Source organism: Rhinolophus hipposideros, assembly GCF_964194185.1.
Source record: "Rhinolophus hipposideros genome assembly, chromosome: 10".
Taxonomy (NCBI): Eukaryota; Metazoa; Chordata; class Mammalia; order Chiroptera; family Rhinolophidae; genus Rhinolophus; species Rhinolophus hipposideros.
This window is the reverse complement of record NC_138056.1, coordinates 71,519,348-71,533,572: the sequence shown is the minus strand read 5'-3', so window position 1 is coordinate 71,533,572 and position 14,225 is coordinate 71,519,348. Positions and strand designations below refer to the sequence as shown.

At 31.9% G+C, this 14,225-nt stretch overlaps 1 protein-coding gene across 5 annotated transcripts in view; it reads right to left on the bottom strand.

Moving 5' to 3' along the window:
* The window catches only part of DYNC2H1 (dynein cytoplasmic 2 heavy chain 1), a 289,185-nt gene that overhangs the window by 166,593 nt on the left and 108,367 nt on the right, over positions 1-14,225 (bottom strand). For 3 of the 5 annotated variants that reach the window (XM_081063149.1, XM_081063152.1, XM_081063151.1), the window contains exons 61-64: positions 10,426-10,552; positions 8,742-8,883; positions 8,051-8,160; positions 1,602-1,622 (exon numbers count right to left, since the gene is read on the bottom strand). In XM_081063149.1, the coding sequence (XP_080919275.1) occupies positions 1,602-1,622; positions 8,051-8,160; positions 8,742-8,883; positions 10,426-10,552 (400 nt within the window). Of the gene's footprint in view, positions 1-1,601; positions 1,623-8,050; positions 8,161-8,741; positions 8,884-10,425; positions 10,553-13,990; positions 14,040-14,225 lie in introns of those variants that run through there. The other 2 variants (XM_081063150.1, XM_081063153.1) reach the window with 2 other exon arrangements.

Sequence of the window (14,225 nt, the reverse complement as noted above, 5' to 3'; positions counted from 1 at the left end):
ATTCAACCATGAGGAGGAATTAAAGGTACAGTTTTTAGCCACGTTAAAAAAATAATTTAGAGTGATCAGTAATTAATATTAGCTAATTCAATTTAACCACAGTAAGTACAGCCCTATTTATCTCACAGTAACACAATGTATATTAACAATATAGTAAGCAAGAGTTCTGGACAACCAAGTTATTGCCTAACTTTATATATATTTTCGGTTGAATAAACCATAAAGGCCTTAAAAGACAAGTATGACCTAATCACAAACGTATTGCTGAAGTAATAATCAATATAATTGCTTATATTTAAGACACTAATTCTTATAAAGCAGTATATAGTTAATATTACCAAAGAAGTGTCCTAGGAGAGAAAATAATGTAGGTTATATTTTAAGATTTAATGAACTAAATACCTTACACTAATTAAACTCTGAAACAAGTAGAAAATTAGAAACCAGTGAAAATTCCCTACATACACAATGCCACTTAGCAGGTGAAAGGAAGCCAATTTATATACATACACATATATATATACATATGATAAATATAATATATGTAAATATATATAGTGTACTATAGGGATAACACAACACATGAAAGTCAAAGAGAAATGAAGACTTAGTACTGAGGTTCTAGTAAGAACATAACGTTATTTCAGTGATATACCAAGAAGGAGAAGAATAAGGGGGATCATCTGCCCCAAGGGCAAAGAGAATTTTATCAGTAACATTGTTTAAAATTGCCAGCACATGGTGACAATAAAGAGTTGATTGAATTTGAAACAGCTTTATTATTGTTTTAAAATTCTCTACAAACAATGCACCCCCTTTTTGCTTGCACCCAAATGGACTACTACTACCACACTTCCTCCAGTGTCAAACTACTATATGGTCTTCACCCAGCATCTATTTCTGGAGGTTTTACTTACTGTTCCATCACTAAATCTGCTATTCCCTGAAAAATGAGATGACTAGGGTCACGCGGGCTGTCCTGCGGAGTCTCTAGTCCCGCTACCCACATAAGAACGCAGGATATGGTGAGGCCAAAAAGGAACACCCACGGAGCCATAGATAGGGGAGTCATACCACCATATTCTCGCTGCCAGCTGGGTTGGAGATACAGGAAGCAGGAGCCACACTATACGCAACCTGCGTCCAGTTCTCTCTGCTATCCAACCTCACTTGCTAGCTGCAATCCGCCGTGCTAACTGCAATCTGCCATGCTAACTGCAATCAGCTCTTGCTAGCTCAGCCACCATCTTCTTGCTAGCCCCCATTTTCTGCCAGCATAGCCACGGCTGTTATATTAGTGGCCAATGTCTCACTGGTTACAGCTGACGGCCAACTAGCCACAGCTGATGGCCATCCAATCACGGTTGATGGCCATTTACTACCTGAGCCAGCACCTTTCCACATGAGGCCGAGATCCTGGAAACTGCACTCCTGGCTCTGTCCCCACAGTAAGTAAATATGCCTTTAAGTATTATCAATATACTACACGGAGGTTTTGGATCTTATTTTATGTGACTATTCAATAGCAAACATTTCACAAGTCTACTAGATTTTGCCTAGCCATGAAAATAATTATTTTAAATTTTTAATAAAGTTCTTACCCATGATTTCATACCAATGATCTGATGCAGTTAAAAAAAAAAGATGATAAAGATTAGCAGAGAAAATATGCTTAATAATTTCATATTACTTAAAAGTTTGCATTCATTTATTTATATTTCTCCGAAGAGATTTAGACAAAAATCTCTAAGGTATATTTTAGGTTTTATTTCATGATTAAATGTAGTAAAATTTAACATATACTAAATTATAATAGATCCAAAATTCTCAAGCTTTTATTCATTCATGTGGTCATTCATCTACTTACTATACATTGTATAACTACTACAGTAAGACAATTTGAGTGATACAGAAATTAACAAGATATATTCCCTTACCCTTTAGTGAGTTCACATACAATTAAAAAGCAAAAAATAAAAATTTTATAATCAAAGAGGACACAATATAGGATCAGAGCTGGAGTTAGGGGAATCTGCTAGGAAGCAATTCAAGTCAAATGAAGAAAGATAAACTGGACTTTCGCAAAAATGTGAAAAAGCATTTCAGGCAAAGACAATAGCATGATTCAAAAATATGAATAAAATTATAATAATTATGTACCTATCAATCACCACTTTAAATGTAAATGCATTAAATTATCCAATCAAAAGACAAAGGAAGGCTGAATGGATAAGAAAATATGACCCATACATATCCTGTTTACAGGAGACCCACCTCTGATTGAAAGGCACACATAGAATGAAAGTAGAGAGATGGAAAAAGATATTTCAAACAAAAAGAAATGAAAATTAAAGCTGGGTTAACGATACTTATATCAGACAAAACAGACTTTAAAATGAGACAAAGAAGGACATTACATAAAGACAAAGTGATTAATCTAACAAGAGGATATAACCCTAGTAAAAATCTATGCACCCAACACAGGAGGACCTAAATATATCGTATAAAACAAATACTGACCAACATAAAGGGAAAGATCAACAGTAACACAATCATAGGAGGGGACATTAACACATATTGACACCAATGAACACATCTTCCAGACAGAAAATCAAGGAAACAGCAGACTTCAATGACACTGTACAACAGATGGATTTAACTGACATTTTTAAAACAGTTCACGCCAAAGCAGCAGAATATACATTTTTTTCAAGTGCACATGAAACATTTTCCAAGATATACCACTTATGCCACAAAACAATAAATTTAAGAAGATTGAAATTATATCAAACATCTTTGGTGACCATAATAGTATGAAACTAGAAGTCAATTACAAAAAAAAAAAAAAAAAAAAAAAAAAACACCTGAAAAACACATACATACAGGGAGGCTAAATAATATGCTACGAAACAATTAATGGGTTAACAATGAAATCAAGGAAGAAATCCAAGATACCTCGAGACAAATGTAAATGAAAACACAACGAACCAAAACATACAGGACACAGTGAAAGCAATCCTCAGGGAGAAATTCATAGCAATGCAGACCTAGTTTAAGAAAAAGGAAAAAATATCTCAAATGAACAATCTAACTTTACATCTAAGGAAGTAGGAAAAAGAAAAAAAAAAAAAAAGGCAGCAAACAAAGCCCAGGGAGTGGCAGGAAAGAAATAATAAAGATTGGAGTGGAAATAAACAAAATAGAGGCTAAAAAAAAATACAAAAAGATCAATGAAACCAAGAGCTGGATTTTTAAAAAGATAAACAAAATTGACAAACCTTTAACAAGGCTCATCAACAAAAAGAGACGACCCAAATAAATAAAATCAGGAATGAAAGAGGAAAAGTGACAATGGACACAAAATTAAGAAAATACTATGAGAGACTATATGCTGACAAACAGGATAATCTGGAATAAATGATAAATTTCTAGAACCATACAATCTTCCAAGGCTGAATCAAAAAGAAACAGAAAATCTGAGCTGACCAATTACTACTAATGAAATCAAATCAGTAATCTACAGGCTCCCACAAACGAAAGTCTTGCACCAGATGGCTTCACAGGTGAATTTTACCAAATATTCAAAAAAGAATTAACATCTGTTCTTCTCAAACTATTCCAAAAAATTCAAGAAGAGGGGAGGCTCCCAACTCATTCTGAAACCAGACAAAGACATTACAAAAAAAAGAAAATTGTAGGCCAATATCCCTGATGAGCACAGATGCAAAAATCCTCAACAAAATATTAGCAAAACAAATTCAGCAACAATATATTAACAAGATGATACATCATGATCAAGAGGGATTTATTCCCGGTATAGAATGTTGTTTCAGTATCTGCAAATCAATCAACATGATACACCACATAAACAAAATGAAAAATAAAAATAATATGATCACATTGACAGATGCAGAAAAAGCATTTGAGAAAATCCAGCATCCATTATGATAAAAACTCTTCGTAAAGTAGGAATAGAAGAAACACATCTCAACATAATAAAGGCCATATATGACAAACCCTCGGCTAATATACTCAATGGTGAAAATCTGAAACAAGAACAAGACAATGACACTATCTCTCACCACTGCTATTCAACACAGTACTGGAAGACCTAGCCAGAGCAATCAGACAAGAGAAAGAAGTAAAAGGAATCCAAATTGGAAAGAAAGAAGTACAACTGTAATTATTTGCAGATGACATGCTAATGTATACAGATAATCCCAAAGATTCTACAAAAAACTATTAGAACTGTAATAGTAAAGCAGCAGGATACAATGTAGCAGGTTGAATTATTATATACCAATAATGAACTACAAGAATGAAAATTAAGAAAACAATCCCATTTACAATTGCATCAAGAAAAATAAAAAACCTTGGAATAAATTTAATCAAGTAAATAAAAGATCTGTAGTCAAGATATTATAAGACATTGAAGAGAGAAATTAAAGAAGATACAAATAAATGGAAGCATATACCATGCTCACGGATAGGAAGAATTAATATAGTTAAAATGGGCGTACTACCCAAAGCAATCTATAGATTCAATGCAATCTCTATCAAAATCCGAATGACATTTTTCACAGAACTAGAACAAATAATCCTAAAATTTATATGGAACCCTAAAAGACCCTGAACAGCCATGGCAATTTTGATAAAGAAGAATAAAGCTGAAGGTATCATGCTTCCTGATAGCAAACTATACTACAAGGCCATAGTAATCAAAACAGCATGGTATTAGCATAAAAACAGCCACGCAGAACAATGGAACAAAACAGAGAATCCGGAAATAAATCCGTGCCTATATGGTCATTTAATTTGTGAAAAAGGAAGCAAGAAAATATACTGAAGTAAAAACAGTCTATTCAATAAATGGTGCTGGGAAATTGAATAGATATATGCAAAAAAAGAAAAAAAAAGAATTAAACCACCTTTTTACTCCATAGACAAGAATAAATTCAAAATGGATTAAGACTTAAACGTAAGACCCAAAACCACAAAACTCCTTGAAGAAAACAGGCAGTAAACTCTCAGACATTACCTTTAGTAATATTTTCACTGATATATCTCCTTGAGCAAGGGGAACAAAGAAAGAAACAAATGGAACTAAATCAAACTAAAAAGTTTTTGCACAGCAAAGGAAACCATCAACAAAATGAAAAGACATCTTACTGAATGGGAGAAGATATTCACCAATGATACATCTGATAAAGAGTTAATATCCAAAATATATAAAAAGCTCATACAATTCAATACCCAAAAAACAAACAATCCAATGAACAAATGGGCAGAGGACCTGAATAGACATTTCTCCAAAATGAACATACCGATGGCCTATGGACACATGAAGATGCTCAGTGTCACTCATCATCAGAGAAATTCAAATAAAAACCGTAATGAGATATCATCTTACACTTGTCAGAATGACCGTCATCAATAAATCAACAAACAACAAGTGCTGGTGAGGATATGAAAGAAAAGGAATCCTTGTGCACTGTTGGTGGGATTGCAAATTGGTGCAGCCACTATGGAAAACAGTATGGAATTTCCTCAAATTGAAATTAGAACTACCTTATGACCCAGCAATTCCACTCCTGGGTATTTATCAAAAGAAATCCAAAATACTAATTCGAAAACATATATGCACCACTATATTCACTGCAGCACTATTTACAATATCCATGATATAGAAACACCCAAAACGCCCATCAATAAATGATGAATAAAGAAATTTTGGTACATATATACAATGGAATATTACTCTGCCATAAAAAAGAATGAAATCTTCCCATTTGTGACAATATGGATGGTCCTAGAGGGTATTATGCTAAGTGAAGTAAGTCAGACTAAGAAAGACAAATACCATATGATCTTAGTGGTATGTGGAATCTAAAGAATAAAATAAACAAAACATATAGAATATATATGTGATTATTATTATTGTTTATTTGGGGTTTACTGGAAACAGAACAATTCCCTATGTGATTTTTCTCTATAATTACATATTCTTTAAACTAATATTAAATTAGTTTGCATTTCCTCAGCACACACTGAATGGCAGGAAGGAAAAATAATCTCAGAAATTCTAAGTGGTTTAAAGAAAACTAATTTGACACCAAGCGGTCTGTATACAATAAAAATCAAATACTCAATACATGTCTTCACAAGAAAAATGTATAATACTGTAAATCTAATCTTATTATTAAAATTAATTTCAAGAACAATTTTTTCCTATATTTATCATGAAACATAATTCAGAATACAAAAGTATTTTCATCAGTAAAATTAAATTATCATCAATAAAAAATAAAAATTATTGTGATAAATATATTTTTTCTAAAGGCTCACATCCCTAATTTTTTATGGAATAAAAAAAGAATACTTAAATTGTGTGTTTTTAAAATCTGCAAATGATTGCTTTCTTAGATTACTGAAAAAGGAAGAAGAGGTTATTACAAAACCTTGGAGAAGGAATAACCAATATGATAAAAAGTGCATAGTTTGCTGTAATACAAGTTCTGACAATTAAGTTTGCTAACTTGTTGCAATGATGTTGGTAACCTTTTTTGATATCAGGGGGATCATCATTCCTTATGAATTTGGACCAACTGGATAGTTAACCAAGTTTACTATTTGAAAATCCTGGAAAGGCTGCGTGAAAAAAGTTAGATGACCTGAACTTTTCGTCAACAATTCATGATTCTTGCATCATGACAATGCACCTGCTCACATGGCACTGTCTGTGAGGGAGTTTTTAGCTAGTAAACAAGTAACTGTATTGGAACATCCTCCCTACTCACTGATTTGGCCCCCAGTGACTTCTTTCTTTACCTGAAGATAAAGGAAATATTGAAAGGAAGACATTTTGATGACATTCAGGACATCAAGAGTATAATACGATGACAGCTCTGGTGGCCATTCCAGAAAAAAGAGTTCCAAAATTGCTTTGAAGAGGGAACTAGGTGCTGGTGTCAGTGCATAGCTTCCCAAGGGGGGTACTTCGAAGGTGACCATAGTGATATTCAGCAAGGCGGTATGTAGCACTTTTTCTAAGATGAGTTCGCAAACCGGTCAGAACTGCATAATGAATTTATTTACATACACATTTAGAGTTCCAGATTTATAATTCTAGTGTAAAAAATAATAAAAATGTTTAAAAGAAAGAACAAGACAAATCAAATTAAAGAAGGCAAAACTGTTTAATCTGTGGTCAGCAACTTATCTACTGGTAAGATGCCAATGTCATGAGCCAAAGTATTATTAGCTGATTAATTGGACTAATCAAACTAAATTATCCAGGAATGAACAGAGCCCACAATACAAATCTTATAATATTATGCTTATGTTACCTAAAGAGGAACACTTAGTGTTCATTTTTTAAGACTGCAGTTATGGAATACAGAAATGGTATGTGGACAGACAGAGGGGTTACAGAGAAGACAGAAAAGACTGGTGTTATGGAGTATGAACTATTGAGATAGAAAGAACGGGGAGGAAAAAATCACATTTTCAAGGAGGAAAATTTATCTTCTAAGTTTCATAACAGAAAGGTAAACCAACTTACAGGTAAAAACAAATTTCATTCAAAGAAATGATTTGTTTGTATACCTGATTTGGCATTTGTTTTTCACGTGCTAATAAGGTTAATATGTATATGGTCATTCTGACTTACAACACCAAACTGATCACATCTTCACTTTGTATAACTTGTTTTAAAAAAACAAATATTTAAAAATATAAAATCATATGCGCTAAATGAAGGAACTATACAACCAAGTGAAGCAGATATTCCTAAAATTTTTCTATTATCATTAAGTTCAATTTAGAATATTTTGTCACCAAATAATGCCACTTCGTTTGTACCTTTATAGTAAGGTACAAAATAAATTACACTGAAAATTATAGCTTCACGAAATGAATCATAAAGGAATTTTCATTAGGAAAATATTCACGTTTGTGTAATAACTGTGAAAGCCTAAGAATTTGAAGGTATTTCTTGAAGGAAGCTTCAAGAGAAATACTTCTAATGCAAAAACAAAAACTCATTAATTACCTGTAAGATAACAATAGCATTTTCTATGGAAAGGTCATCTGAAGGTAGGCCTTCACTTTTCCAAATTAACTGCTCACTTTCAGTACAAAGAAATCTCCTCAAATCAAATTCTGAAAAGGTAAAGACATCAATAACACTTCACTATAACAATCGTGTACTTGAAAAAGGGAATAAAACTATTTAAAAATATTCAAACAAAAAGCCTGCGCCTATTCTTAATATTCAATCCATTCTTCCCTATTTAGCACCATAAGAGGAAAATCAGCTCAAACAGTAAAAAAATGTAAATAAATGGGACTCAGTTAATTTATATTTCATCTATTAAATGGATTTTCATAACTATAACAATTTGTGAAAACCACAAAATTCAGAAGGCATTTTGGAGTTCCTGCATCTCATCTTAAGATATGAAATTACTATAAAAACTAAAGAAATAAAATGTTTAACTGCATTCATGCAGTATCAAAAAATAATTCAGTGGTCTCAGTTTCATGAGTGATTTTAGGAATAGAAGAATCATTATGACAAAACAATTCTCAGAACATTTGCAGAATTTGGCAAATCTAAAGTAGCTATAGTACCTTTTAACTTAAAGAAAATTTTTCATAATTTAACAAGTAAAATGTCAAAAAACAGAAGATGCATTTTTAGTATACTGACATTTCAAATTAATGAATAACTATATACAAACTTTCAAGACAAGCTGACTTGGTCCACTCTTCCAAACAGGTTTTTCTCAGACCTTCAGGAGCAGCAGAAAGATATGTAATAAATGCAGCAGCTAATTGAGCTCTTTTCGGAAGAGTATCTAATTCCTCTGTTATCTCTGCAACCTGGAAAAAAGAAATAGACTGATGTATGGGTATGTTTTAATATGGAAAAAATAATAATAATAACACCTTCATAATTTACAGTTTTGACTGTGAAAAACAATCATTTATGAGTTAAAGTAATATATGGTCATTCTGACTTGAATACAATTGTCAAAATGTAGAAATATCAACAACACCTTTCACCACGTTGGTATTGTACAAATGTATAAAATCCTAATATATTGTAAAGATGAACATATCTTGTCATTGAAAGTTCCAAATGATTTTAATAAAAGCAAAATTTTTATCCCAATCACAGTTATATACATATTGTGAATTAGCACCATTTTGTAAAATACAATTAAGATAGAGAGTATGAGCAAAGGCACAAAACAAATAAAAAGCATGGAGACTCATTAGTCAAAAGCATAGTGTGGCTAACACACAAGTTTGAGCAGAAAGAGAAGCAATATCTAATAAAAAGAGAGAGGTAGACTTGAGGGAGGAAGATTGTGAAAGGTGTCCCATGCCATTCAAAGGAGCGTCTACTTTATCCTGTGGTGATAATGAGCCATTGAAAGTGTTTAAACAGGGCCAGTGATGTTATCAGACTTGGTTTTAGAAAGACAATTAAGCTGACAAATGAAGAATGAACCAATTAAACGCTCAGATAGGAGGAAGACAAAGAGGAGAACTCAAGAAATAGAAAAGGATTGGCATTAAAGATAGAAGACAAACATGAGAAATTATTTGCAAATGGCTATGACAAGTAAACACAGAAGAGTCTATGACAACCACATTTGTTTGGTTTTGATGCCTAGAAGAAAGATACCTTATGAGAGAGCAGAAATAAACAACATGTGGGATAAGACAAAAAAAAATAAGTTAATTTAGACATGCTATGTTTCAGTTCCCAAGATAATTAAATGCAAATATTTCAAGTTTAGTTGGAAATATGAACTTAAAACTTAGCAGTCCAGAAATATAGCTCTAGTCAGCATCATAGTATAGCTAATATTCTTAACACTGGATAACCCCAGAATAGTTGCACAGAAGGGAGCTGAGGAAGGGAATACTGAAGGCAGTCAATTATTGGATGAGCAGATAAGAAAAATCCAGTGAGGGGAGGAGTCTAACTGGTTAAAGAAAAACAGATGAAAAACAAGAGATAACACTTTAACAGAGGCAAAATCAAAGTATTTCAAAAAGAAGTAAATGGCTAACAGTGTCAAATCCTAAATTACTGTCCTGGTAAAGGTAAGTTCAAAAAAAAAAATCTCTAAAGAGCTCTCAATTTTCCATTAACTTAATTGCATCCCTGTCTTTCCCCACAACACAGATAACTAAAAGAATAGGTCGCTTTGACTAAAATCCATTCATATAAAGATACTTCGCTTAAAGATTAATTTACATAACAGCCATTAATATCTACATCATTTATTTTTAAGCCAGCTTAAAGTTATACAGTTTCTCTCCTTTATATAGTTTTAAACAAATACGTTACATTATAGGTTTCCTGTATTTAAAGGAAGCCCCTTTATGGCCTCACTCTCTCAAACAAACCTGTGCATTCCATCTCTTGTGTTCTCTATCAAGCTGATTAATTAAGACTTCTGCAGCTTTAATTGTTTCTTGTGCTTTGCTTACTTCAGCTTCAAGTTTGGCAGCTTCGGAAGTCCTGCTCTGAAATCTATGAAAACATTGAAATTTAATTAAAGGCAAAGAGATTTAAGAGAGATTTGATTAAATTATTCTTAGATAGTAAAGTGGACATTATACGAAAATTTAATTAATAACCCTGATAATATTTGTGTCAGAATATTATTAATAAGATAGACACATGTGCCAACATATATAGAGAGCTATATATACATCTACATAGATAGATAGATAGAGATAGATTAGATACATAGATAGATAGATAGATAGATAGATAGATAGATAGATAGATAGAATACATATATACCCTGCTTCCCCAAAAACAAGACCTAGTTGGACCATCAGCTCTAATGCGTCTTTTGGAGCAAAAATTAATATAAGACCCAGTCTATTATATATTATATTATATTAATTATATTAATTATATTATATTATATTTTATATTATATTCACAGGGTCTTATAGTAAAATAAGTCCAGGTCTTATATTAATTTTTGCTCCAAAAGACGCATTAGAGCTGATGGTCCAGCTAGGTCTTATTTTCGGGGAAACAAGGTACGTATCGATCTATCTATATATACAGATAATTAAAGTGTAGTATTCTCACAGGGCCTTAATCCCCTGTACAAACTTCTCTATGTGACATTGATCCACTCTTATCTTTTCAGTGTTATTTCATTCTATTCCAGTCCAACAAAACTATTCATAAAAATCTGAGTAATCCTATATTCTCAGAAAATGCTCTATCCTTTTTCTGCTGTGTCCTCCTTCAGAATATGCCATTTACCTAGAATAGTTTCCATCCCTTCCTTATCCCTGCCTCACTCTAATTTGCTCACACATCTACATATCAATTATACAAAATTTTTAAATTCACCTAAAATATCTAGTGTAGTGTATATATATATACACACATACACACACGCTCCCTATATGTCCATTCATCAAAGTTCATAACTCTTTTTAAGTTATTTTCCTTAAAAAACATTTGTAGGAATTTATCATTTTACTAAATATAATAGTAATATTCCACATGATTACTTAATCCTTCAACATATATGGAAGTGCCTAAAAAATAACCAGGATATGGAAACAAATCAAACAGATTATTGCACAGTTCTCATCAAAAATCCATAGAGGATCTAAAAGTCATACATGGGTATTTCTGATATTAAGTTCCATGCACCTTATAGTACACTTTTATTGCCTCTTTAAGTGCCCTATTCTTTCTTTCCTTAGACATAAGACTCTAGAACTCAGAGATCCAATACAGTAGTTACTAGCCACTTGTGGCTACTTAAATTTAAATTAATGAAAATTAAATAAAATTTGAAATTCAATTCCTCAGTCATACTACTCACATTCCAAGTTCTCAATAGCCACATATCGCTAGTGGACACCATTTTGGATAGCAAAGATTATACAACATTTCCATCATCTCATAAGTCCACTGGATACGCTGTTCTAGATCTAGAAACACAGACTTCACCTTTTATTCACTTCAAAAAATTAATACTACACCTTGTACATGTTTTTGTGATAAATATTTGCTGAATTGAATTTACTTGTATATTTCTGTATAACTTGTATTAAAAATGGCGAACATCTTAATTTTCCCAAATTAGAATTTAAAAATTGATACATCATGTTTACTTTATAACTCCCTTACTTTTTATAAATATACAAGAAAAAAAGATCGTCACTCACAGTCTTAATTCAATTAAATCTTAATTAAGGATCATAACAAATGACCGCATATTAACCAGAATTAATTCATTCTTGATAATGACTAAAATGGAAAATGCCATTCTGTTTTACTTAAAATTAAAAGATAATTCTAAAGGATTTCATAATAATCCTTCCAAAATATTGCAGTATTGTGTAGTGATTAAGAACAGGAATTTTATGTAGTTAGACAAATCTAGTCATTTACTAGCTGCTTAACTGAAGCAAAAAAAAAAAAAAAAAAACTTTTCTAATCTTCAGCTTCCTCATATGCAAAATGGAGGAATATCCACCTTTCAGTATTTTTTGAGTACTAAAAAGATAAAAATGTAAAGTGCCTAGTACAACACTTCACAAATGTGCAAATGATTTGAAAATGGAAATCAAAATTTGCTACCATATGCTAACAACTCAGTAAATATTGACAATTAGATGAATATTATTTACTAATTTTGAACATATGACACTAAAAAGAATACAACATTTTCCTTATATTTCTCTAATTATACCTGGAAGAAAATGATGTGATTTATTTCCTATATTAACAAAAAATATTCAAGGATATTGAAAATACTAAATATAAGTTTGAGGTTTTCGTTTTGGTTCCATAAGTGTTTTTCTCTATAAGTAAATATATATAAATAGAGACAATTATTTCCTGACTATATGTAGAGGAACAATATGTAGTTTTTAGTTTGATGAATTTCTTTCTGGGTACAATAATTTGTATTTCTTCAAAAAAAAAAAAAAAAGGAAAAAAGGAAATGTAACACAGCCCTTGAAAAAATATATGTTTATAGAAAAGTTTTAGTTTCACAAAACTGAAAGCAAACAATAACTTAAACTTCATTTAATAGCATACAGTAGGCCCCCCTACTTTTGCCTTCTAGGGATTCAGTAACCTTCAGTCAACCAAGGTCCAAAAATATTAGAAATGTTCCAAAAAATGGAATATTCCAGACCTAAAAAAATGTTCCAAATTGGGAATGTTCCAAAAAATGGAACAGTCCAGACCTAAAAAATTCATAAGTTTTAAATAGCGAGTCATTCTAAGTACTGCAATGATCTCTTATGTCGTTCCACTCATGCCCCAATAGTGAATCATCCCTTTGTCCAATGTATCCATGCAGTATGCGTTACCCCTTAATTGGGTTATCAAATCGACTGCCAAACTATCACAGTGCCTCTGTTCAAGTAAAACTTATTTTACTTAATAGTGGCCCCAAGGCACAAGAGTATTGATGCTAGCACTTCAGATATGCCAAACAAAAGACACATAATGCTTCATTTAAGTATAAAAGGGAAAGTTCTCAACTTAATAATAAAAAAAAAATAGTATGCTGAAGTTCCTAGATCTACCAAGAATTAATCTTCTATCCATGAAATTGAAGAAAAGGAAAAAGAAATTCATGCTAGTTTTTGCTGTTGCACCACAAACCGCAAAAGTCATAGCCACAGTGCATAAGTGCTTAGTTAAGATGGAAAAGGCATTAAATTTGTGGGTTGAAGACATGAACAGAAAATGTGTTCCAAATAATAACTTCTTATACCAGAAAACAAGGAGTATATGCGAAGACTTCAACAAGGGATCTCCTGAAACCAGTGACATTTACATAACTTTTATTACAGTATATTGTTATAATTGTTCCATTTTCTTATTCGTTATTGTGAATATCTTTTTGCACCTAATTCATAAATTAACTTTCACATAGATATGTACATAAAAGAAAAAACATAGGCATCAGTATTATCCATGGTTTCAGACGTCAACTGAGGGTCCTAGAAGACATCCCCTGTGGATAAAGGAGGACACTACTATATTCTCCATTTTCCAATCTACACATTTTTTAAAGGAAAATGTCCTCACATTTATAATAATTCCCATACTAATATTTTCTATCTTACACTAAATAGAAATGACAGGAACTCAGAGGTACATGAAAGGTTTAAAGATAAAGAATATTTATAGATGGTAAACT